Genomic DNA, 27868 nt, shown 5'->3' on the forward strand with positions numbered 1-27868 from the left:
AACTGCTTGTGAACAACGATTAACATAGAAATTTACAATATTAGAGCACTGGCAAGACTGTATGCAGGGAGCTCAAATCCCTGTTTTGTTACCTATTTCCTTGAATTATTGTTATAGCATTAAAGAGGCTGCATACTGCACTTTCTCACTTGTCAGGTACCTGCTAGGACTTTTTGAATTGTTGGCTTACAGCTGCTCTAGCATTTCTTGCTGAAGGACAAAGCCTGTATCTTATCAAACCCCTGAAATTCACAATGTTTGCTAAAAAGAAATTATGCCTTAAGGTTGAGAAAATTTACTGTTAAGGCATGCAGCATCTCTGTAGAACCTAGCAGCTGCAAGAAGAAACCGTAGTATCTGGCGACAAGAGTGAGGAAGGTGATCTGGCTGACGTTTTGTCCACAATAAGAGTGTGAAACAAACCTTTCTAACGGTGCTTTACCTTTTTATCTTAATGGAAGCAGGCCTCCAAAACAGAAAGCAGAGAGATTATCTTAATACTTCCCGAACATTTCAGCCTTCAAGAATATATCTCTTCCTGTGTAGCCAAGAAAAATATCTGAAAGGTTTATTTTATTATGACTAGTTTGGACAGATGCTTTTCCATGTTAAGGTTCTTGTGAAATAAAAACCTCATTCAAGGACAAAAGTACAGAAAACATCTGAATTGAAGAGATTTCACTTCTAAAAGAATGCTGTGATATGTGAGTTCAAGTCACTAGATTCACACCAGTACGACAGTGCAAAGTATGTGTTTTCTGAGGTTGTGGAACTCTTCCCCACACAGTGTGAATCAAGACAGACAGCACAGTACCATCAGCATCTGTTACAGTCTCTCATGAGCAGGGTATCTGCAGTGACCAACTGACACCTTGATAGTTACTCTCATCACAGTGTGTCTTTGCTTGCTATTAGTTTGGACAAAGACAGTGGAGACCATAGATGAAACATCTCATGAGCTGTGCTATCAGTGTCAGTATAAACTCATAAGCCCCACTTTGGCCATTCGTTTTTGAGCCTTCCCTTTTCTGCTGGTCTAGAAGAAGCCACTTCTCAAGACAAGTTAGAAGACACAAGATAATAAAGAACTATTAAGAGCTAGTGCCATACTCTTACTTTCCATGTGTTTTCTATCTCTTCTGCAAGACAAAAAGTGCTATTTATGCCAACATACATGAGTTCAAAATAACCTTCCACCTAGAACTTAAGCTTCTTTACAAAAAAAAGCAGCACCTTTACTACTTAGAAATATAAAATTACATAGAGTATCACATTTTTAATTGCAAAAAAATAATCAGTTTGCAAAATTAGCAGTACCAATGCATACATACTTTTTGGTATAAATTACTGACAGAGATGACAAGTCTGACCAAAATTTCAAAGTGAAGCAAATCAGATTAGAATGAGTTATATGGCAGGAAGCAAAATGATAAAAAGCTCAATCTGACTAGCAATACAACCCTTTAAAAACACAGAACACTTGAGTCTGTATTAGCAACATATTGCCAGTCATTTAATATGCCTATGTACATAACTGGCTTTTCTGAAATCACTCCAAATATTTTCAACATTTCAGAAATTAGGTCATCTATTGCATGTAGATAAAAGGCCAGGCTTTACATTTAAGTCATCATTACTTAAGCAAGTGAGCTTACATAAGCATTTTATGCCTATTACTATTCTGTTTCATGTTTTAGGACAGCAACACTGCTGGACACTCTGAAACTAAAATGTTACTTTTCTGAAAAGGTAGACTAAGTCCTTAAGTAGGGAAAGGTCAAGAAGAGTCGATTCCTGTAGTCCAAGTTACCCCTGCTCAATCTTGCACAGCGTTCTCCACCGGTCTTTTAACATGACACTCGTTCGGTTCTTGAAATTACCATGGACCAAAATTTTAGCCCAGTTACCCACTCCAAACTCCTTTACTCCTGACTTTAGTTCCCAGTCTTCTTCAGAAGTCCATCGCTAGGGGAAGAACAGAGAAAAATACCAGATATATGACCAGAGAAAAGTATTAATGTTAGAGCTAAGCTTATAGCAAGTATAAAAGCAAGTTTTTATACAGCTATCCAGTTATTAGAGCACAGATGTCTGAGGGTCAGTAGGGTCATTTTGATTTCTTTTGAGCACCATAACTTGACACTACATACAACAACAAAGGTTACCAAGTCAAGTGTTACAACACAGTAGCAGACATCATCTGGAAGGAGAACCAGGAGAACCAGGAGGAAAAGCAAAGAAAAAAGACATAGGGCAAAGTTTTGCTTCATTCAAAACATGCTTTCCAAAATTGTACTTTATTAGCTAATTGACCCAAGACAAACCTTGACTAGTATGCATCACAAACAAGAAAGCATTTTGTAATGCGTTAACCTAGGGACTGAGAATCAAAATACTATTTACCACCAACAAAGGCATGTCAGTATTCTTAAAAAAACCAAATCGCAATACTTAAAATGCTGATGGAAGCAAAAGGATATATATTGCATTTGAAAGTGACATCAGCCATAACCTCAGGTAACAGTTGCATATTTGGTTTTGGCCATTTGTTGAGCCCACTTCTCAAGTCTCACTGTCATGACTTACAAGCTTTTTAACCTTTTAGGGGATGACATTTCTCTCATAAAAGGAGACCAAATTATTAGCAATTATACATCTGTAAGCAGTCCCTTTCAATGAAGTTCCCCAGTGTACCAGCTATTCCTTAGTTGTATCTTGATACAAATACCTCAAAACGAACCATTTTAAGACTGCACACAGAGTGAAAGAAAACTGAATTTTAAAAAACCCTAATACTTAATTTAAAAAATCTTACCTTTACAGTAAAGTGTGAGGCAGAAGTATCAACTTTTATTGTAGCTTATAGAAATATGCATATATATAGCAAGAGTCTAAAGATACTATGCATGCTATCATGCCTATTTTTAACCACTGCATTTTTAATATAGGTGCATTACATAAAGCCATTTTTTCACCCTGGAATAGCAATTGGCAACTTTGGTATGAAATTATTTTAAACGAACTTATTCTGCTAGAATCTGATCTTCCACACATGTCTTCAAATCCTTGCTTGCTTAATACACAACTAATCATACCGATATATGATCAGGTTACCTCCTTAGGCAAATTGAACTGCATATCATCTATACAAAGACACAACAGGATCCCCCAGTTGAAACAATTGTGTAGGAAAACGGTTTCTAAAAAGTAAGTATCAAGTTCTATTCCAAACTGGGTTTTGATAGCATGTTCTTTCAAAATTTATTCCACACAATCTGAAATGTAAAGACTTAACTTACAGAAAAAATGTATACTTTAAAATGTTAGTGAGATTGAAATGTACAGCGAATTGTATTGTGCAGCTCCTCCATTTAATTTATCTGTGTTCTTTATCTGCTTCTTGCACTGGAGATGTCCTGCTGCTCTTGATCGTCTCCTGGACCATTAGTAAGTTATGAAAGGAGATAAATGGTCAGTTTTCACTGGTGTCATGCTGGCACTTCTATGGGTATACAGCAGATTCCATATTAAAAATCATTAGTTACCAGACTTTTACAAAATCTGCATATGTTTATGTGATGTCATGAGCAAATGACTGCTGAAAATCCAACCCAGAAGCTTTCTTATCTCTGCATTTAACCATTGACTGTGCTTTACTTATTTTGGAGTTGCTCTGAAACAGCAAAAAAAATTGGCGTTCTTGTTCATAATAGCACTATGAAATTTACATAGGCAAGTGATCAAAAGCACTGCAATTACTTACTCATATTCACTGTGTGTGAACAAAACACGTTCATAGGCCTTTGCCAGCCTCACTAGTTAAGAAGCATTTGCAGCTAATGATCTTGCTGGTCAGAACGATTTAACTGTCAAAGAAGTGAACTATTTGTAAAAGGATGTACGGTTTGGAGCTTCCTTGTCTGACAAATGTCATTCACTGTTGTTATATGCTGGTTATCTGACACAGTTTTGGTGAAAAACGGGTTGTAAGTTATAAGAACTTCATAGCTGCCCCAGCTGGCCAGAGTTCACATAGAATCCTAGAATCATTTAGGTAGGAAAAGACCTTTAAGATCATTGAGTACAGCCACTAACCCAGCACTGCCAAGTCCACCACTAAACCATGTCCCTAAGTGCCACATCTTCACATCTTTTAAATACCTCCAGGGATGGTGACACAACCACTTCCCTGGGCAGCCTGTTCCAGTGCTTGACAAACCTTTTGGTGAAGAACTTTTTCCCCAATACCCACTCTAAACCTCCCCCGGTACAACTTCAGGCCGTTTCCTCTTGCCCTATATTAGTTGTTACTTGGGAGAAGAGACCAACACCACTTTGTACAGTCACCTTGCAGGTAGTTGTAGAGAGCGAAAAGGTCTCCCCTCGACCTTCTTTTCTCCAGCTTAAACACCCCCAGTCCCCCCAGCCGCCCCTCATAAGCCTTGTGCTCCAGCCCTTCCACCAGCTTCGCTGCCCGTCTCTGGACACGCTCCAGCCCCTCAGTGTCCCTCCTGCAGTGAGGGGCCCAAACCTGAACACGGCATTCGAGGGGCGGCCTCACCAGTGCCCAGTGCAGGGGGACGGTCACTGCCCTGGTCCTGCTGGCCACACGGTTTCTGACACAAGCCAGGGGGCTGTTGGCCTTCCTGGCCACCTGGGCACACTGCTGGCTCACGTTCAGCCGGCTGCCGACCAGCACCCCCAGGTCCTTTTCCTCTGGGCAGCTTCCCAGCCGCTCTGCCCCAGCCTGTAGCGCTGCGTGGGGTTGGTGTGACCCAAGTGCAGGACCCGGCACTGAGCCTGGTTGAACCTCACACACTCGGCCTCGGCCCATCGGTCCAGCCTGTCCAGATCCCTCTGCAGAGCCTCCTGCCCTCAAGCAGATCGACATTCCTACCCAGCTTGGTGTCACCTGCAAACTCGTTGAGAGTGCACTCAATCCCCCCATCCAGATCATTGATAAAAATACTAAACAGGACTGGCCCCGACACTGGGCCCTGGGAACACCACTTGTGACTGGTCACCAGCTGGATGTAACTCCAGTCACCACCACTCTCTGGGCTTGGCCATCCAGCCAGCTTTCTTACCCAGCGTAGAGTACACCCATCCAAGCCACGAGCAGCCAGTTTCTCCAGGAGAATGTTGTGGGGAACGGTGTCAAAGGCTTTAATAAAGTCTAGGTAGACAAAGTCCACAGCCTTATGCAATAAGCAGGTCACCTTGTCACAGACAGAGATCAGGTGAGTCAAGCAGGATCTGCCTTTCATAAACCCACACTGGCTGGGCCTGATCATCTGGTTGTTCTCTACATGCTGTGTGATGGAACTCACAATGATCTGCTCCATAATCTTCCCCAGCACCAAGGTCAGGCTGACAGACCTGTAGTTCCTTGGACGCTCCTTCCAGCCCTTCTTGTAGATGGGCATCACACTGGCTAACCTCCAGTCAACTGGGACCTCCCCAGCGAGCCAGCTCTGTTGCTAAATGATGGGAAGTGGCTTGATGAGGACTTCCACCAGCTGGATCCCATCCAGCCCCATAGACTTGTGTCTAAGCGGTGTAGCAGGTCACTGACCATTTCCCCCTGGATTACTGGGGCTCCATTCTTCTCCTTGTCCCTGTCTTCCAGCTCAGGGGCTGAGTACCCTGAGAACAAGTGGTCTTACTACAAAAGACTGGGGCAAAGAAGCATTAAGTGCCTCAGCCTTTTCCTCATCCTTTGTCACTGTGTTTCCCCCCACATCCAATAAAGGATGGAGATTCTCCTTAGCCCTCCTTCTGTTGCTAATTTATAGAAATTTTTTTTATTGGCAATGGCCAAATTAAGTTCTAGTTGGGCTCCAGCCCTCCTAATCTTCTCCCTGCATAACCTCATGACATCCTGGTAGGCCTCCCGAGTTGCCTGCCCCTTCTTCCAAAGACCATAAACTGTCCTTTTTTTCCTGAGTTCCAGCCAAAGCTCTCTGTTCAGCCAGGCTGGTCTTCTACACAGGCTCACAGGCATCAGGAAATGCCATCCCTCTACTGCTCCCTGTCCTCTCCTATAGCCATAGCAATGAACCGCTCCTGCTCTGACCTGATCTAAATTGCAATTCAGGTTATTTCTGTGACACCATCTGGTGCTGTGAATGGGATTCACATGGTCCGCCCACAGGCTGCTCCCTGCCACTGCTTAGAAAGGACCTTTTGAAATCCCTGCTGGGGCTTCAGCCAAGGGTCATCTGTAGGCTGCTCTGGTGTGCACGGATGGCTGCATCCCAGCTTTTAACATAGGTCAGTCCAGCACCTCTCTGCTGCTAAAAGACAGAAAGGTAATTACAATTCTGGTCTGGTCAATATAAGTCTGGTAAAGGTACTTCTGGTATCTGGTAATATTGAAGAGAGGTTGGTCAGAAAAGTCTGGGTGGGTTTCAACTGTTAACATGGTACGAACAAGCTGGGTTCAGGACACAGCTGAAATCACACGCAGCCACCCTCACGGGGATTGGCATTAACACAGCTGCAAAGGCAAGGGTCAGAGGTTTGGTTCTGGATTGTCAGTTATCCCTTCCCATTCTCTGTGTCCAGTTCCAGTACAAGCTTCCTCAGGACCTGCTGTTAACAGTCCTGACCGGCAGAGTGGGATCAGGATGGAGAATGTGACCAGAAGGAGCCCTTATGTGTTTTGTAGCTTTTCCTTTGAGTCTCTAGTTATCATCAGGTTGGAGGGTCAGCCTGGCAGAAGCGACAGTAAGCTGACACCCAGGCGGCATGGGCTCCTTCATCTCCTTGAATGAGTGAAAATTTCATCTTTTGCCTGAAAGGGAGAGATCTTGCAAGCGTAGACTGGAGTACAAGTGGAACACAGAGTGCCCATGGGACAAACACATGAACATTCATGTTTGGTGCACCCAGCTGAACCAGTCAGCAAGTAAAGGACCCAAGAAGCAAGTGTGAGGGCTGAGATGGGGGCACGGTACTGGGCACCAAAAGAGCTGTGCCCATACTTGCACATCTGGAAACATTCATGAGCCTGTGAACCTAGAGAGGCACGTGTGTACATTCACTAGCAAACTTACACCTCTACCAGACAGCAAAGAGGAGATTTGGCTGCCTGTGTTTATGTTTTACATGGGTACCACATGTGGGTGCTGTTGAGGGCAGCGGCCAGTGTGACTGGCTATGTCAGGGTCCTCTGTCTCTGGGATTTGTGCTCAGCTGCACCACTGGGTGAGCCTGCAAACAGTAAAGCAGCAGCCACATCCACCAGCCTGAGCAGGGACCTGCCGTGCTGGGCTGGGCTCCAGCAGCCAGACAGGGGGTGCTGGGCTGGGGCTGCTGGAGGAGATGGTCACTTCTAACATCCCTTAACAGTCTTGTAGCCAGCAGGATCTGGTTGAGTTGTGAGTATTCCCAAGATTAAATGTATATAATCCTCATGTTTTGTGGAACCAATCCTTTGCTAACATGCCTATAATGATAAATTTGCAACCAGACTTATAGAACCTTATGGAGGCTTCCAAAGGGGAACTGTGCTGATAAATCCTCAGCTTACTTTTTTTTTTCCAGTCTAGTTGTTCCAATTAATAATGTTTATAAATATTAGAAAAGCAATAGGAGGTATAAATGGCTGAAGCTGAAGGCGTAGTGATCCAAATTTGTAGTATGTGGGATGAAAAGAGAGGTTTACCAGAATATGTACAACACCTCCTGTAAGCAACAGATCACCTCCAACTATCAAATGGATAAACGGTGTTGGCTATAAAGCAGAAGGAAACCTCAGAGAATCAGGCTATGGCTGACCTTTACAACTGGAACTTTCAAAGTTGTAAAGAACTGGGTAGAAAGGGAAATTCAGTTGCAAAGGAATAGCCCCAACTTACAGAAATTTAAGCTTGATAAAGCCAACTAGTAGAACTGAGTGGTAAAGAGGAAATCCATGAATTACAGGGGAATAAACATGACTTAACTGCAAATAAGGTACCCAGTGGAAATATGAATCTCATGGCTGCTGTCATTAGACAAATGCGTATCACCCTGCTTGTGCACAAGGCAGGGGCTGAGCAGGACAACCCAGTCAGCCAGTGGCACAAGAGATCCATGTGCCCAAGAACGCTCAGACAAATCCCGCATCCATGGAGGTAAGAAAAAGAAATTACTTCCTCCTTTCCTAATGACACGGAACCCTTCTGGGGAATCTTTAAAAAGATTCTGCTCTTAAAAGCAACAACAATTCAGGCACTGGGGATAGGCCAGGTAACAATTTTGAGTGCCATTCTGCATGGTTCTCCCCCTTCCCTTGAACTTAAGCTGCTAAAAGTGGCAGCAGCACTCAGAGGTGAAAGACAGGGGGTGTCTCTAGGGAAGAAGGAGCTTAGATACCAGAATATAATTTTGATCAGGCTTAATGTTTATTATGCAACAAGCAAAAATGTGGCATCTACACAAAGTGGAAGCTGAGGTATGGGAAGATCAAACTTTACGTCTGAAAGCTGGGCTTAATCCAGCTTAATGGAACTATCAGTACCTCTTCAAGAAACTACAGTCACTGATAAGCCTCACTAGGCAGCAAAAGAACTATGAGTGGTAGTAGTTCAGCTGTGTTTCTAAACATAAACTTAAAGGGTAGACTACTCTAGAGTACTTTTATCAAAAATACTTCCGTTTCCAATATTTCCTGTTCCACAGATAGTTTGCAACACTAGCAGTGAATTTTTTTTCAACTAATATTACAAGGCCAGAGACTCCATTGGAACCATCTAGTTAATCTCATTTCAGAGCATGCCAGAAAAATTTCTTGAATAAAGATTTTATTTAAGTAACAGTTATGTTTGACCTACAGCAACAGATAATTCAAATACTTCCAAGACAGACAATCCCAACCCTTGTTACTTGTAATGATTAGTTACATTTCCTGTTAAAATGATTTTTTTTTTGCTTGTTTTGCTTTTGAAGTGCTTATACTGAGCTTTTCAAAAGATAAGATTTCTTCAGTTTAACATATAAGTGAGGAGCCTGCCTCACAGGTAAACCACAGACAGACTCATTTTCCTTGCACTGAGGAACTGTATAGAGCAGTAACTTGCTCCCTGCTCCTGACAAACTGTCTGTGCCCACTGGGATGACTATAGCAATACATTGTTACAAGCTACCAAGACTGGTTAAGATATTGGACATAATGCAGAACTATGCTTGAGCTAACATACTAAAAAAACAATAAAAAACCACCTAGTCTGAGCAATGTGACATTTGGCTAGCTCAGAGCACTGGCAGAGAAAGCTTGAGTTTGCCAGACAGACTACGTAGACATACCCTCACATATCTAAAGATCTTGTTATTCCTTAGAGTCAGTTCTGCTCTAGTAATCTGTTTTCTTTGGTTGTACATTCTGGGACTTTACTCTGACTTCTTTTTCCTCCAAGTTTAAATACATTGAAATTTTTTTCCATACATGTCTGACTAAATTCTGAAAACCCAGATTTTCAGTGTCTTTAATTTAGGCAAACTGTCAGTCAGATTTTAGACAACCCACAGGGCTTGCCATACACATAAAAGATACAAAAGTTGAGTACAAACAGTTCTCTAAATTGTGACACTTGCATTCTCTAATTTAGGGATGAGAAAATAAAGTACACGTCCTTTCAATAGCACTGCAGATTGTTGTATGCAGCTAACTGAAAACACAGCAATGAAAGGCTGAAAACAGGCACTGAACCATTGCAATGAAATGCCATTTACAAAACAAGAGCAAACAATGCCAACATTGAAAAAGGGACTACACAGAAAATTAAGTTCTAGAAGTCAACAGCTCTGACATTCACTGCATTCTTTCATGCATGCAGACAATTTTATAACCCAGATTTTTAAGCAGAGGAGCAGATTTATTGTTTAAAAGGCCAATTATCATTGCTTTCTATACAGTATTTGAGAGGTCTCACTGGCAGGGTGTATGGCCTAACTATCACACAGACAGCAAACGCCTACTTTTCTAAGTGTTTTGAGAAACATAGCTCTGAATCTTAATTTCTTTCAAGACTTTATAAAATTTTCAATGAGTTCTTCATTATACTATCAGAATATTTTCCTACAAATTTAGACTTTACATTTCAATTATAGTTAAACTGTAACAACAGATTTAAACACATGACATTATTTTTTCCAGCAAGATGTGTGCACATGCCCTAGGCCTAGATACAGTGCTTGCAAGCTGACCTCATAACACACTACCTCAACATAAAAATAGGTGAATATAAAGCTGTCATTATCTCTGTCAGTTATGGTTCAATAGGTTTAAATCCTGATGTTGAAAACAAGATTGGTGGAAGTGTGCACGCTTACCAGCAACTGGCTGACAAGGTACCACCTATCCAAGTACAAGCTGGAATAAAGTAATTCATTATGTTTTTGAAGGCAACAAGCAAAGCCAATAAGTGTTGGGTGGGGTTTTTTTTGCTTTGTTTTAGTGTTTTTGTGGGTTTTTTTGTTTGTTTTGGTGGGATTTTTGGGGGTTTTTTTGTGGGTTTTTTTGGGGGGACACTGGTTGTATTTGCAGCTTTTAAGGAGGTTCTCAGTGATTTAACTATTGCTGAGATTTGTGAGAAAGTGAAAAAACTGCTTATATGTAGGAGGGGGCTTAACCTGCTTAACCTCCAAGGACAGATGAGCTCTCATTAGGACCTCAATCAATTTGATGACAGCATGTAACTGAAGATTTAATCAGTGCTTCAACTTCAGTAAAAATGCCTGAAGAATTAGGAATAAGTACAACCCTCCTCAATGTCAGTCTGAAAAAACATAAGCAGGTTTGTCCTTCCCTGTTATATGAAAAATGACATGTTAAAATGAACAGCAGAAAAATGAAACTGCTCACACCAAAAACTTGTTGTAACTTGCACTGTTATCTAAACAGAAAGATTCCATATTGCTTCCCAAGACATACTCTCAACAGGAATTCAACAATTGGAAGACACTTATTTAACAGTAATTTCATTCAGAAGTGTTTATCATTTTATCATAACTGAAGAAAATTGGCTGTGCTCAAAAAAAGTTTCTAACAGTTCACCCCAACACCAAATCAGCTTCAGATTTCCTTCTATTAAGGCATATCCTTCTATACTTCCCCCAAATACAGAATTCTAGTGTTAGTGAACAGAGTACAATTATTTTAAAGTAATTCAATGGAATAGGCTTACCCATTAAGAGAATGCAAAGGACTATTTGAAATGTAGCATTACAAAAAGACCTTAATTTGTTTATAAAAACCAGAGTAGTTTCCCAAGTAAATATCTGTTTTTACCTCATACAAGCAAAGTATTGAATTATAAAATTACTAAATCTTTAACCTTCCAAGTGGGAAAACAAAGTCTTTGATGTTTGCTCAAAACTCACAACCAGATGACATCCTGAATTCTTTAATCCAGAGCGGAAAGATTTTTTTTCTTCTTTCCACGTTTTGAAGAGTCAGACTAAGCTTTAGTAACTGTATTTCAACAAATTGAAGCCTCATAAGCATTAGCAACAATATTTGAGACTGCACAAAAAATCCTTTTCTTTAAAGACAGGAATTGAAACTTAACACAGTTTCAGAAGCTGTAGCACAGCCTGGGTAATGTGGAGAATCTTAAACCCAAGCATTTTGAGGACAGTCCAATGAAGTTGGGGAAAAAAATTATATAGAGTGCAGCTTAATTTTATCACCATTTAGATTAAAGAATGGGTACAAACCTGTCGTCTTCGCCCATAAGTCAAAGCATCTCCACGTTTTTCCAGATTTTGCGAGTTGTTTAGGCCTAGAAGAGAATAGTTACACACCCAGACATATGAGGACTCAACATTAAGGCAGCAGTTTTGCATTCTACCGTTTAGACACAAGAACGTACACTATTTTGATATGCTTTGACATAACGGGAAAATTTTAGTATCTGTTTATATAAGAATATGCTTTTATATATGCACACACATGAATCTCACCTTAGCCCAAGGACTCAAAGATTAGTCTGTTCAAAAAAGTCACTATATTTTCTATGCAATAGATCTCACAGAAGAATTATATTTCAAATATATTTCAGGTAAAAATCAGTACATAATAATGAAACATTGCTATTTCATGCTGGTAAAAACATTTATACAATATATACTGCTCTTATTTACATAGCGAGAATGGAAGCTAACTAGCAATCAGAGCTATGATACTTTATATCCAGGTTCCATCACTTCCACAGAACATGTCAGGTTCTAACTGTGGCATGTATTCAAGGCACCTTAAGAATTTGTCTTGCCAAGTACAACACAACCACATGCAGAAACTATAATGTCATCTCTGCAGTAAAAGGGTGTTAATGGTTTTCAGAACCTACTTATAAGGATTATATAATCCATGTTGTAAATTCTTAAAAACTAATACCAGGAAGATGGACAAACATCCTAACTTCGTGCATTTTAAACTACAATTTGTTTTTCCAGTCAGCCAACCTCTTTAATTCCTTCCCTCCAAAGTTATTTAGGTCATAAATCAGAAAAAAACAAGTTTCAGTATTCCTCTACCAGCTTTCTTTTGCACAAAATACCGTAAATCCCAGTAAAGCAAACAAGTAAACAAACCCCCAAACAAACCAGAAAATAGTGAATTATTTTGCAAAATGAGTTGCCAGAGAACTTTAATCCACCACATATCTTCCTAAATGTGGCAACCACCAAATCTGGTTTCTGCATGAATACACACGCAACTAGGAGGGTTTTCACCACAATCACGTTTCTATTAATCCAATCACGCTAGATAGCAGATATCAAATCAAAGATCAATTATTGCAGGGGGTGTGGGATAGAGAAGTGTTTGACATGACTGTTTTGGAAGTGTAAAAATAAGCTAATACTCACTTCGAAGAACACGGTTTGCACTGCATTTCCATTGTGAATGAGGCCTGCAAAGAACACAGTACTGAAGTAAATATATACAGAACTTCCTTAAATGTCTATGACCAAAAGCAACAACAACATTTTTACCTTATTTTGGTGGGTTTTAGATCTCCAGGTGATGGATTTGTAATACTCTCCTCCTCTTTCATTGATCTTAAAAAAAAACAAAAAGGCAAAAAAAATTCCTGGGCAGCAACTTGCCATTTATGTGATTCAGCCATATTTAAATGAAAGGAAATCCCAAGATTTCCCTACAGAAATAGTGGCATACAAACACTAACTGCTTCAATGCATTATCCCTCTTAACCTTGCTTCCCTATACCTGTAGGAGACATACACAACACATTACACACTTAAGTTGACATGAGGTATTTTACACATCTACTTTTTTCATACCATCTTCACAATCTAGGAGTATTTCCACAGGAGTTTTAATCAAGTCTTTCATCATATCTCTCAGATGTAATTGTGTCAGGGGCTGTCCTAAAAAGCAATAATCTTATCACTTGTCTTCCTGTCTACATCAGTCAATTTGCCTTAACTAAACAATGCCAAGTATTCAATGTCTAAAACTGCAGGAATACAAACTCTATTCCAACTAAAGACTGCAACTTACTCTCCATGAAAAAAAAGTGGTGATAAACCTAGAATATCAGTATTTTTGAAAAAAGTCAAGGGAGGAGGGAAGAAACTGGGCTTCAAGCTCCCCCAGCAATTTTTAGAAAAGTTGAAATTCTTTGGAGGGTTTGCATTGTCAGAATCATGAAGCAACCCAACTAAGAGAATCTTGTGTTTAGCTGTAAAGAAAACTAATAGATTAAATTTTCCTTATTGTCTTTCTTCTCTAGGCAACCTATAGCCTGAAATTAGGAAGGCAGCACTAAAAGAACCTCAATCAAGCATGAAGAAAAAAAAGCAAAGAATTTCTATGTCTTTATTGTTATACAAAACTGACAGCTTTCAGTTTAAACTGAAAGATGTATGTCTTCAACAAGTACTTAAACTTAATGCCAAGCTATTTGACATAACTGCCACAAGTAACAAGCACAGAAAAGCCAAAACTTAAAAAAACAGAATGTACTTGTAGTTAATTTTCTATTAGACAGCATTCTGGAACTTAACGTCCTTCCTTCTATCTACTCTTAGCTCTACAAGTTTCAAGTTACTACCCAAGCATGTCCCTCAGCAGTTTAATACTTAATGCAAACCTTTGTTTTGTTTCCAAATTCCTTCTGTCGTTTTCATTGACATTCACAGTTTTGTTTTCCAGTGCTGGTGCTCCCAGTCCTTCAGACTCTACCTGTTTTGTGGCTGCCTGTGAGAAATGGAATTGATACTTTAAAGTAAAAGCCAGCCAGTAGTTCACATTAAGATTAATATGTGTACTCTCTACTAGGACTAACAACAGTGCTTACTTCACAGACCCTTCAGAGGTATTACCATTAAAATAAGTAGTTTAAAAACAACTCTAGTGTGTTATGTTGAACTCCATCAAGATCTTTATCAGCTAATTAACTCAAGAGAAATATTAGTCATAGCCATAAGCAATATTTGTATGGACACACAAGCACAATTCATACTTGCATAATAACTGAACATATAGGTGTGGGAAACAGTGCAGAGATTAACCAAGACTGCAAATACTATCAAAGTACTCCAAAGTCTGTTTTTTATAATGAGATTAGAAACTGGAAACTGACAGGCCTCATAAGTTTATCTAGTTCTGTAGTGCATGGCAGGATCAAGCATACCTGTAACACTTCCAAAGGACACACCTAATCTGACTTTAGGTTTGTAACGTAACTTCTCTCGTATTAGCAAGAAAATTTTATAACATCCTGCCTAAACTTTTAGCAACAAACTAAGATTATTTCTCCTCCACTCCCAAGAGGAGGAATAGTTATTTATTCTTTACTGAATGTCCAGAAGATCTTAAGATTTGTACTTTTCCCTAGATTCCTCCCGCTTACTTGCCATAATAAATAAGACCTTCAACCCTCCCACACCAGAAAGAAAAACAACCCCCCCAAAAAACACTTAGTCCACATGAGGTCATACTTGCCACTTCGCTATAAACTTTCTTCTCTAGCATCTTAACGGTATACTTACTGCCCAAACCATAAAAATCCCCACCTGGTTGTGCACTATCATAACATATCATTGGCATAAGAGGCAACCATCTTCCATCCAACACTGTCTATACATCCTGAGAAGTGACCTGTTTTGCAACACTCAAATATCAAATTTATTCTAAATTGACAGATTCACTACAGGCCCAATATTAATTCTCTCTCTGCTTGGGCAGTTGCTCCCACTTCTCACCTATTTCTTTCAGGGCTTGCTTTTGCTTCCTGTCAGTTTTCTGTCATCCACCCAAGTTTCAGTCTTTTTGAAATCTTAACCTGTCCTTCACAGTAGCTTGTGGAGTCTCTCAACATTTATCAGAGGCAGGTAACATAAAGGTATTCTCCATTTCACTCCTTCAATCATACTCGAAGGTATTCTGGTCACAGAATATTCCCAGTCACAGACTAAAATGTTTCACTGTCAGAAATTTCATAGCTAACAAAGCCACATCTTTCCTCTGTAATTTTTCAGAATAACAGCTCATTTACAGTGGTTGATGGTAGCAAAACACGTGAAAATAAGGACATGTTTTCATACAGACAAAAGTGTAGAAAGGATTTAGTTAAAGGTTTAAATCTACTATATTGTATTTTAAAAGTTAACAGTAACTTTCAAGTTGTACTTGTCCTTAAAGATAATTATTTTTTAAAAGAAATAAAATTTATAAAGAAAAATTAAAGTATTCAGATTAATGCTTTCTTGGTATAGGTCCTTTTTCCTTGTAATGCATTATCTGCAGACTGTTTTTCGGGCAGCTAACCTGTAAGAGTTTCTCGAAGCACAAGAGCTTCAACAGCTGTATGAGCTACAACCCTGTAGATTCCACACTTGACAATAACCTAGAAAAAGCAACTTACAGAACAGTCTAGCAACATAGACCACCTTATGGTGGGTGAAAAGCAAGACATGAGCCAGCGATGTGCATTCACAGCCCAGAAGACCAATTGTATTGCGGGCTGCATCAAAAGAAGTTTAGCCAGGTCAAGGGAGGTGATGCTGCCCCTCTAGTCTGCTCTTGTGAGACGCCACCTGGAGTACCGCATCCATCTCTAGGGCCCTCAGCACAGCAAAGCCACAGACCTGTTGGAAGAGGGCCAGAAGAGGGCCATAAAAACTGTCAAAAGAATGGAATACCTCTCCTTGGAAGAAAAGCTTGAGAGAGGGGAGCTTGTTCAGCCAGCAGAAGGTGGCAGGGAGACATTACTGCAGCCTTTTAGTACCTAAAGGGGGCCCATAAGAAAAACAGGCCAAACTTTTTAGCGGAGCCTGTTGCAACAGAGACAAGGGGTAACTGTTTCAAAACTAAAGAAGGGTAGATTCAGACTAGATACAAGCAGGAAATTTTTTATGATGAGGGTGGTGATACACTGGAACAGGTTACCCAGAGAAGTAGTAGATGCCCCATCCTCAGAAACCTTCAAGGTCAGGATGGACAGGGTTCTGAGCAACCTGATCTAGTTGATGCCCTTGCTCATTGCAAGGAGGTTGAACTCTATGACCTTTAAAAGGTCCCTTCTAACACAAATTATTCTTCTGGTGCTGTATGTAGAAGTATAACCATAGAAAGAGAAGAGATTAACAGTTAAAGCTAGAGTGATTTTCTGTAGAGAATACAGGATACACTGCTAGGAAACAGTTATGTGCATTACACAGCAGAAGTGGGAACTCTTCATAGAATTGTCTCCTCCATGTCCCAGAGTGAATCAGTCCAAGTAAAGATTTCAGAAGTAAGATTTGCAGCATTGGTACAGACAGTAGCACAGATGTACAGGCAGTGCAGGTGCAACACAGAGGGCCCAAGTATACTAGTATGGAGTTCTGGGCCTTCAGCACCTCCATCTCCTCTTCCATTCAAAGAAGTAGCTTTGAAAAATAAACTTGAAAACCGACAGCCAAGTGAAACCATTAAAAGGTATTGCTTGTATTATACCTTGAATGCATTTAATCAGTTCTCTAGTCTCTTTGGTAAGAAAATGAAAGCTCCCGAGGAACTTCAGGTTTGTTTATTTAAAATTTGCTTCTTATTACATTTAGATGTCTGTGCTTTTGTAATACAGTAATTCAATATTCTTTTATAGGAAGTAAACATAAGAGAAATTCTTTACAATCCTCCTGAAGATGTACTGCAGGAGGAATGTTGTTCCTGCCAATTTTAAATCACTTCTGAGCAAGACTGTAAGGATCTTTTATATTTACAGGAAAACATCAATAATAGTTTTCCATCTCCTAAGTTCTGACATTCCTAAAGATTTTAGCCAGATTAATAGGTCTTGATCTTTTAGTTTTAGTATGAGAAGTGTCATAATTCAACCCCAACAAGCAATTAAGTACCACACATTCCCCAGGGGGATGGGGAGGAGAATGGGAAAAAGGTAAAACCTGTGGGTTGAGATAAAAACAGTTTAATATAAAGTAAAATATAAAAAAATATAATAGTAATGAAAAAGAGAGGAATAAAACCCAAGAAAACCAAGTGATGCACAGTAGAATTGCCCACCACCCACTGACCAATGTCCAGCCAGTCCCCAAGCAGCAACTGGTTGCCCCGGCCATCTCCCCCCAGTTTATATACTGAGCATGACATTCTGTGGCATGGAATATCCCTTTGGCTAGTTTGGATCAGCTGTCCTGGCTGTGTTCCCTGCTGGCTTCTTGTGCACCTCCTCACTGGCAGAGCATGGGAACTTGATTTAGTGCAAGCACTACTTAGCAACAACTAAAACATCAGTATGTTATCGTCATTATTCTCATACTAAACCCAAAACACAGCTACTGAGAAAATTAACTCTACCCCAGCTAAAACCAGGACAGAAGTCACAAAGCCTTGAACAAGAAAAGCATTAAATATATAGTTACATGAACGTGTCTCACATCAGAATCACTTTTCTTAAACATATAATAATGCAGACCTTATTTAAGTTATGCTTTTTTCTTAACTATTTTTCTAATCAAAACAGTTGGGAAAAAACATTTACAACAGATATTTTAGAGTAGTCTTACTCCTACTAACTTTGTCCTAAACAAATATTCAGTTATTTTTAATTAATAAGACAATCCAAAGGAAGATTAAGCTTCCTTTTAATTTAACACAATTAACTGAATATTGCCTAAACAACTCCACTGAAAGTATAAATCTAACCTCATCATGTACCTGTTTTGAAAACAGTTTTGACATACCTGTATTAAGAAGTTAGTTCCTTTTTCTTTCATGAAAAGTTCAATGTAATCCTTCATTCTACTTATCAAACGACTGTAACTGAAGGTTTGGAGAAGGGGAACATATGGATCCTTGCTTCTAATTACAGTTGCCAGCTTCACCCTTAAAGGCTATGGAAAGCACAGCTTTACACAATGCTAAAACATACCCTGCTAAACAGGACAACACAGAAAGCTAAACATGATTATTATAGTGTTTCCTCAATATGCCTGCATAACTTCATGCTACAGTTAGAAAGCATTCTGGAGTTCACTAGGCATATTATCAGGAGTTTATACGCTCAGTAAACTGTTAAGTGTAACTCTCCAGAGATCTTTATTTTCATTCCCTTGATGAATAACATTGAAAGCAGGGTTGTCAAGGGATGAAGAACACCTAGAAAAGGCTACTCATTACTGGATTCTCTTTTTGCATTTGCTGCCTCAGAAAGACTGCCACTGAAAGGGGTTGACAGTGTTCAGAAAAAGGACTATTTAGTACAGTAGCACTAAGGACAACTGATACTGCTAATTGCAACTTTACATTTTGTCTACCAGCCACTCTGTATCTTAGAAATGAACATACCCAAGAATTAAATAAGACTAACTTGTACACAGAAGTTATGAATTTAAATACTATTACCATAGCCTACACTTTCCAAACATCTGAATCCTCTGAAGTTATAAATGTGCTACTGTTTACATAGGACATGTGTCCTAATATACCAGAGGAAGACAGAGCCAGCATTTTTGCCTTTTTTTTCTTTTTGCCTGCAGTCATTCTTTTGCTCTTTTCTCCAGCCCAGCAAATTCAGATGTTAAAGAGACATGCTCTTAAACCTGCATCTTTCTGAATGATGCAATCAACACCAAACCAGAAGGTGGGCTGACCCACCTATGTTATATTTTCCAGAGAGAGACATAATAATATACACTATACTACAGATGCTACTGAACTTTCCTTCCCTGTGACGCTTCAGTATATGGAACACTAATCACAGGCAACAAAAAACACTGCAATGGTTCAGAAAAAGTCAGCAGAAACTAGTAGGGACTTAAGATGTCTCTACCAGCATGTTTGTACTGTACTTACTCTGAAAAAACAATAGCAAATTCCCAGATTCTGTACTGACTTCTCACTCTTCACATGAAGCAGGAAAGGGGATGAAGTTTGGACTGATGCTGGCCACAGTGAAGAACAACTGCTGCTAGAAGCATTTTACTCCTCCAAATCACCTATTATTTCTATCAATACCCTAGCCACAAATTTCTTTTTGTATTTACCAATGCCACAGGTGTCTACATGACTGCATAGGCTGTAATTAGGACAAAACTATGCAGGTAGCAACTGCTAGCTTTGGAAACTCATTCCCTTCTTCTCTGAAAACAAGAGAGCTTAATGCAAGTTAAGCAAGTTACTACCTTATCTGATTCAGAGTCTGTAAATAGTCTTCCAAGAACTTCAGCAGCCTCCTTGAAATACCCATTTTCCATATAGACTGCTATAATCTACAAATACAATTACAAGATACACTGAAATACATTTCATCTGATACAGAAAAAAAAGTCACACTTTTACAGTTTAAGACTTCCAAAATCCAGAGCATTATATATTTAACAGTTCTTAACAATTATCTAGTTAAAACAGTTTGTTCTGAAGTATATATTAAATCTCATGTAAGAAGGCCTAAAACCTCTCCAACAGGTATTTACATGGATCCTCACTGCTATCTACTAAGTATGGAACATGCTGTAAATACTACTTTCATCTTTCCCTGAAAGACTTTTCACAGTCCCAAATAGCTATCAACATGTTTTTACACATGTGTCTCTGAAATTAAGTTTTCTAATAAAAAGAATTATTTAAGCAAAACAACCCCTATATTTTTTTCTTTTTTCGAGATTGGCAGATTCTGAAACAATTTTGAACTGGGACAAACAGGAACCAATTTGGATAGGAAAAGGTCCCCTCTACAGATCTGTTTACTCTGTACTTGCAAACACAACAAACTTAGAAAATTCAGTTCAACCTGCTAATAGCCCAGTCTTTTTGAAGAAGGAGCCCTGTTTTAGCAGAATGAATAGGCAGCATCCTGAAGCATTCTGATTAAGACACACAGACCTGAATTTGAATTAAGTGACGAATATTTTCATGAAGCTTTTCAAGTTTAATTTCTTCCTTTTCAAGTGAAGTCCAGAAAGACAGAGCAGATTCCAAAGGTGAAATTCTTTGATCATTTTCAAAATGGCATTCTTAGTGGGGAAAAAAAAAAGAATTAAAGGATAAGTGCAATATATTACATTATTTATACACAATAAAGCAATATATATTATACATAATTTCAATCCCTTTTTCATCTAATATTTTTAGTCTCTCTTCTCTCTTTAAGAGACCTGAAGTAACTGCCTTCTCTTCAGACTGGTTCTTCCTACTCTTGCTAACATTAGCATTGCATTTTTAAGGGAAGTTATGTGTCTACTAATTATTCTTTGCTTAAAATACCACTTGCAATAGTGCTAAGTTTAGCATCATGTATTTGGATTGGTATTAATAATACTTTTATATTAATCTGTCATCAGATATCAAAACATTTGGCATTGACACTTAAATTTGTAATATAACCACTACCCCAAGGTTTTTTTCCCCCCTTCAGTCTCTCTAAATTTCCTTGTCTTAACTTTGTTATATCCAAAATGGTTAAACTGAGAGGGAAAGTCAAACAGCTTAACACAGGAGCACCGCTGAAAAATCAGAAGCAATCTCCCATGTGATTTGCTGTGCCAACACCAAGGTTTGCCCAAGCTCCCAGCAAGCTGGATCGGTGACCTGATCTGGCAGAAGTCTAGCCCAGCCTAATAACCATCCCCTCAATGTTCTAGAAACGGTTTGCCACTCTGGTCATTGCACATCCACACAAGTGAACACAGCAGCAGAACAGTAGGAGCTGGCAGGTACATGACTATTTTTCTCCCCATGGCACTGCCACCTTAGCTCAAGATGTTCACCGAACTACAGCCTCAATTATTTCTTCATTTTATATGACATCGTAGTAGAATCTCTCTCAGTATCTTCTTATCCCTTAATACAGTAAGCATTTTTCAGATAGAACAAAATTTAAGGAATACTGAAAAAATAAAGAGCATTTGATAACTGCTACAGCAGAAGACAAACACTGAAAATTAAATAGTATTACAAACACATGAAAAATATACTTCTGTGTTTAATTACTATTTCAATCAAGTAATACGACACTTCACATGAAGTTTATTTTAATATTGTAAAAACAAAGTTTTTAATTCTTAAAGAGCTGGCATCTGAAAGCCTACTGTTTTAAGGCTCAGGACACATCAAATATTTTAATAATTGGAAAAGAATTAGGAAAGCTACCATACAATATATTAGCTTTCCACGTACATTGTGCAACTACATCTGACATAATACCTACTAAGCACATGTAATCTTCCTCACCATACAGGTCATTCTCTACACTGATTGATAAAAACACACTGAAGTCTTATTCCCTAGTTTTAATAATGTAGTTTCAACACATTGGAAAAGTTTCGTAATTTGTTTATGAAGAACTATTTTAAATATTACAATATCATTCTAAGATTGAACTAAATTAAGAGCAGCGTTATTACCCAATAAGCAATGTTTCATTTTTATAATAACAAGTCTTTGTGGCTAGTCTAGAATAGACTACTTCTTTTTTTCCCTTCCACACTAGCAAGACTACTTTTAAAGTCTTTAAACTCCAGTGAGTTTTATCAAGCAGTGAAAACTTGCAGCAAAAAATTTAAGTCTTTCAAAAACTTGAACGCTGACAAAATCAGCAAGTTGTTACTACAGCCAAACAGGAGACTTGGTAGTGAATAAGAATCCCAAGGACCTGCTGCCAGCTGAAAATCTTACAACATTCTGTAAACAACAAGGGCAGTCATCCTTTTCATCCACATGCTTATTCCTACTGTCTGTCCTACTTTAGTTACACATGCAGAAAGAAAATAAACACACATTCTGTGCTTTAAACTTGAAAATATTGCTAAAAGCTGGTCAGTCTTTTCCAGTATATTTCTTTTGTTGATGCTACTCTGACAAAAAAAAAAGATCTATAAGAAGTGTATAGTCATTCAAACTCAAAGCAGATCAGTCTGTGAGGACAAAATAACACTGGTCCTGCATACAGCTCAGGCACATAAGAAAAAGACAGTCCAAAATGTAGAGTTCAGTCATTTTACTTATATATGTACAGTAAAAGCACACCTAACACACCTCTGTGCAATTTCATGCAAATCTGTTTAAACAAGTAGGAAAAAAAAAGATTCAGAGTACTTACCAAGGCTTTGTCCTTTTGCAATTCTTATCAAAAGCTGACAAAGATACACTGTTTTTTTCTGATGTGGAGGTATTTTGGAGAGGTCATTAATAAGAGCTGGAAAAGAAAAGTTAAGTCAGTCTTGCTCCAGCACTGCCACAGTGTGGCTAGAAATATACTAGACACTGTGTTATCAGACTTTAATAACCTGCTAAATTTCTTATTCATTAGGAAACTGATGAAGCACATTTAGTCAATATTCTTTCATGTTAGAAGAACTTAAATCATACTTAAGAATTTGACCAGAAAAACCTATCCCTCTTGCAGTTCACAACAGTATCCTAGAAGGCGTAAGATGCATCACAGGCTTTTCATCAAATCAGAAGACAACAGTATCTTACATACCTAAGTGTTTTGTTTTGCTCAGTAGTTTGCTAGGAAAGTCAAGGGTCTGCTCCAGAGAGCATTTCTGTGGAATGCCCACAAAAGACCAGCTACCTGCAGACTGGTAACAGTTGCTGCTTACTGCTACAGCAACTGACACTAAAAGCAGTAAAAGCTACAGGGGGAGCTTAGTCAGAAATGTAAATCTACAAGTGAAGTCTTCCTCATAAGGTTGGAATGTTGGAATAATTGTTACATATTTTAGAATGAGAGCTATCATGAGATTATTTCCATCATACTAGTTACTGTGAACTTCATATTTTAGTGTGCTGGGTATAGTAATTCATCTTCACAGCATAACAGAAACATATTCTGAAACGTGAAGAATCTGCCAAGTGACTTGCTTAAGTTGCAGACTGAACACCCTAGTTTAGGAAGTGTTTATGCACACATTTCTGTGTCAGCCTAGCAAAAACCAGGATTCTACAGCATGGGACCCCCAAGTTTTGCAATGACACAACTTGGAAGTACTTTGCCTACTTCCTTATTAGTGTATGACCTTTTTCTATGAATATGAAATTACAAAGTAATTAAATACCCCCAAATCATTATTTAAGCTAATTTCAAGCAGGATATTACCATTTGGCCTTGGAAGAATGTATTTACAACTGCTTCAGTGAGGACAGGTGACACAAGAGCTTTTAATTCCTATAGGAACTAAAAAAAGAACATTGCTTAGAACAGCAGCAAAGTGCTACTCATTATAATCAAATTTATGCATTTCCATGGCAGACGAGAGTTCAATTTCAGAAAGAGTTTGGATGAGTTCAATGCTAGAAATAAGCACCATCATCATGCCCTGAAGAGGGAGCCAGTGCTCGGACATTTTGGAAGTAGGCATAATACTGTAGGCTGAAGGATTCCACAGAACTAGAAGGGGTCATCCTAGGCAAGTAGCTTGAGACATTTCAGCTTTCTCCATTCTTTTAAGGTGTACCTACATTAGTGCATTAATTCAGAGCAGGGACGAATTGCAGGGACTGTGCTTGGTTTGACAATAGAGCAGTCTTGAGGACACAAATTTAACTCCTTTGGACCTATTCCAAAGGAAAAGAAACCTGGAAGTGTTTACTGTGAAAACACCAGGTCCTTAAGCAGCAATTACTCACAAGTAACACAAACAGAAAGAAAGTAGCCTTAGCAATCTTTCCCTGACTGTTCTCCCTCGCCACCCCTAAGGTATTTTCTCTATTAATTTGTTAATAGTGCCCACAATCATAAATTGCTTTCCTCCCTACGGTCACTTCAAAAGTAATTATCATTTCAGCCTTTCATTACAAATTCTACAATTCCAGTTCCTTGCATTGTAGATACTGACACAAGCTAGTTCAGGTATATAGACCATAATATCCTCTCAAGGCAGGATAAGGTAGACAAGAGATGCACCCGTCATTAAATCCTTAATCCCGGGTAACCTAGCTCTTTCTACTTGGCAGCATACTGAGCTATACAGAACTATTATTTATCTCCTAATAAAACAGCTCATCTTGTTTCCCTAACCTTTCTACCTTTCTGCACTGGCTTCAGTTTGAGTTGAACTTCTTGTTGACAGCCAATCATTCTTTCGGTAGGGTCTCACTGTGACATATGCAAGAATAATAGTTCTGTATTTCTAGGGAAAACACCTCACATCCACTTTCGTAATGCAGTCATGTCTCTGCTTAGCTTTTTCCATAGACTTTCACACTTTCGACTTTGTTATCTTACAGTACTGATACGCCAAACTCTTTCCTATGTTACTGAACACAGCAGGAACAAATTCCAAATTTGCTGTTAGCTCCCAGTGCCACATAACCTTGCATTCTGTACAGTTTAATTAATTGTTTCTACTAACAGGGTACTCAAAAGTCTTCCTATTCTTCTCAGGAGATATTCCAATCTGCTTCTGTGTCGACAGTGTCTCTGCTTCCCAGCCATGTGCTCATGAAATTTCAGTACAATTCTCCCACTGAGCCACAGTCCCAAGGCCAAACACCAAAAAGCACCATTAATAATTGAATCTAGCAGCTCCCCATTCAACATACTTTATTATGCTATCTTTAGATTTCTTACCTCTTACAGCTTCTCTTAGCTATCTCCTTACTAATCATTTGGCATGCCATTGTACTCCAATCTTTGCGGAAGTTTGAAGATGTCATACTATCACATTTGCTCGAATCAAGAACAACACACACACAAAATACCCAAAAGCCCTAACCTAGTATCTTCAGGAATATTATTTCTAACAGAGAAAACCACCATAAACCCTCATTACCTAAGGCCTAGCCATTTGCTATTAACTAATCTCACTCTTAAGTATTTCTCATTTTAAAAACATATTTTTCAATTCAAAAGCCAGACACCAGACTTCCTTCCACTTTGTCTGCTGGACTACAGTTCCTTGAAATACTTCTAGCCTTCTACTATAACCCTGAATATAAACTCTAGGAACCCAACGTATTTACCACATTTTCATCTCTTCACTATGTCCTCTTCAACTTTTCAGCAGCCTTGAATTCTCAGCATCTGAGGCCTCAGCTTCAGTATCTGCTGATGGCATACAGGCAAACAAGTCATACATTCAAGCTTCACAGAATCAAGAAGATTAACACCAATGCTTGTATTCCACCTAATAATCTAAAAGTCCTCACCCCAACTCCTCAGCAACCACTGTTTTCTTGGAACAGTTCAGTTTGCTTTCCTGGTCTAATTCAACCAAACGTGAAAAAACTCTTCAATACTGCGATTACCTTACAGTAGATGTAAGATGGCAGAGCTACCATCACGTGCTAACTCAAGCACTGGTGGATTAAACAAGTAAACAAAGATTCAGACTACATTCCTTTGTTTTCAGCACATGCAGATGTTGCTGATACCATTAAATCGGCTCAACAACTACCCCGTATTCTAGGAATCTCCTGAAGTCCTCAAAAGCTAGCGACCGCCATCATTAGAAGGCTACACACGTATATAGAATGTGCTTACACGGAACGAGAACTAAGCACAGAAGCACCATTAGAGCTTTAGCAGGCCGTTTAGCGTCCTAAAGACAGCTGCCCCGCAGGCTTTCCAGGGACACGCTGCCTTCAGAGCGGCCGCAGCCGCCTGAGAGCCACAGGCGCCCGCTCCCTCGGAGCCCCAGCCACGGCTGCCGCCCCTCACCCTGCGCCACCCTCTTCCACCGCAGGAACTCGGCCTCGCGCCCTTTCCCGAAGTGCCGGCACAGGCAGCAGCAGGCGAACTCCAGCATCCAGTCCGCGACCACAGCTTCCACCTCGGCCGGCGGGACCGAGCAGCCGCCGCCGTCCGCCGCTGCCGGAGAGGCCCCGGCCGCCCCCGCCATCTTCAACCCTCGCGCCAACGGCTGCCGGGCCCCGCCCCGCCAACGGACCGCCTCGCGCTGCCCCAGCCCCGCCCCGCGCGGCGCGGCAGCCACTCAGCGCGGCCGCCGCCGCCTCCCGGCCCTGGCGTCATCTCCGGGCGGGCGCTCCTCGGTGGAAGGGGAGGGGCGAGGGGCGGGCCGGGGCCGAGGGTGACGCCGTGGGGCCGCGGGCGGCCGCCCGGGGAGTGTAGGCCTCCCCGCTGCCCCCTCGGCCTGTAGGACCCCCTGCAGGGCATGCCCTCTGCCTCCAGCTGACTAAACGGCGCGGCGCGGCGAGGCGAGGCGAGGCGAAGGCAGCTCGTGGCACCCTATCAGGAGCCTGGCATTCCCCTGCCAGGAATGTTCTGGAAGGTCTGGCTGGCTGCTGGTGGTTGGAGAGCTTTCCTCTGCTGTTGCTGCACCCTGAGAAACTTCGGTGTGGCTGTGCAAATACAGATGCTTTTCGGTGCCAGACGCAGAAAAGTTAAAGCAGCGTCTCGCTTGGAGCAGGTGGCCCTGAGACCTGCCAGGCCCCACAGTTTCTGGGAGAATAAAGTGCAAAACACTGGTGGTGGGGGGGTGTGTGGTGACAAGGGTTCATGTTAGTGTGTGTTCATGTGGGTTTTGGAGAGACAAGGTTGCTGGAGGAAGGAGGGGGGACGTTTGAGCCTGCAAACTCAAAAAGTGGAAGCCTTGACTTGGCAATGAAGCCCAGAATGGAGTGTGAAGAGGGGCTGAATTGGTTGGAGTGTGCAATGCATGTATCTGAGAAGGCAATCCTGTGTTTATGTTAAAATTTAAAGCCTAAGGAGGAAGATACAAGGAGGCAAACGCTGAAGGGCAGAACAGTATTTCTGTCTGAGAATTCATGGAGGGTGGGACATACTTGTGGTACATCTGGTGAAAGGCTTTGCTTTGAGCTTTACTCCTGGGATGAAGAGTGTGGTATCAGAGCAGAATGAATGAACTGCTAGGCCTTTGCTGCCTTTGACTCCTGTGGTCACGTTAAATGTACCTGCAGCAGTCTTGCTGTGGCATAGATAGAGATCAAAGAGAGAAGAAAATAGATAATTTAACTTAAAAAATCCTCTATTTGGACATCTTTATTAATAGAAAATGTGATTTAAATTTGTACTTTGAAAGAGACAATGTTCGGCAATGGTAAGCTTATGTTTCAGTAAGCTTTCAGATGTGTGTTTGCACGTGTATCTACAATAACAACTTCAAGGACGTGGATTCTTTAGACTGGGAAAACTTGCTGTTATTTGCCATATCGCTTGATAGTTTTTCTGGAGAATGGCAAGCTCAAAACTGTGACAAGCTTTATCAGGCTGCTGATAATCTCAGGAAACAAAATTCTCAAATTGTTTGACATGAACCAGACACAAAAAAAAGAGATCACTATGCATTAATCTCTAATTGAGCATGCATTTGGGGGGTTTTGTAGTAAGAACTGTGACAGGAAGTATGCCGAAGCTCAAAATTACCATGATCAAACAACAGCAGGAGCAAACCTGCAAACTGTTGGCTTTTTGGCAGCTATGTTCTTCTG

At 40.1% G+C, this 27868-nt stretch overlaps 1 protein-coding gene across 1 annotated transcript; it reads right to left on the minus strand.

Moving 5' to 3' along the window:
- Positions 1-556: 556 nt before the first annotated feature.
- Positions 557-26333, minus strand: TERF1 (telomeric repeat binding factor 1). Its single transcript, XM_056333340.1, has 10 exons — positions 26118-26333; positions 22554-22649; positions 20339-20469; positions 19639-19725; positions 18199-18348; positions 14103-14209; positions 12982-13047; positions 12856-12899; positions 11704-11768; positions 557-1965 (listed from the first exon to the last, which is right to left on the minus strand). The coding sequence occupies exons 1-10, from the start codon at positions 26296-26298 to the stop codon at positions 1807-1809; spliced, it is 1086 nt and encodes a 361-aa protein (XP_056189315.1). The 5' UTR covers positions 26299-26333; the 3' UTR covers positions 557-1806.
- Positions 26334-27868: the final 1535 nt, after the last annotated feature.

The sequence above is a fragment of the Falco biarmicus genome, chromosome 3, assembly GCF_023638135.1.
Source record: "Falco biarmicus isolate bFalBia1 chromosome 3, bFalBia1.pri, whole genome shotgun sequence".
Lineage (NCBI taxonomy): Eukaryota > Metazoa > Chordata > Aves > Falconiformes > Falconidae > Falco > Falco biarmicus.

Bases quoted from the DNA above. Each gene is read 5' to 3' on its own strand.
- TERF1 (XM_056333340.1), bottom strand. From the start codon at position 26,298: ATGGCGGGGGCGGCCGGGGCCTCTCCGGCAGCGGCGGACGGCGGCGGC. The intron at 14,210-18,198 runs GTATGTCAAAAC...CATTTCTCACAG, and splicing joins GAACTAACTTCTTAATACAG to GCAGCCACAAAACAGGTAGA. The intron at 13,048-14,102 runs GTTTGCATTAAG...TTTTTTTTTAAG, and splicing joins AATTTGGAAACAAAACAAAG to ATCAATGAAAGAGGAGGAGA.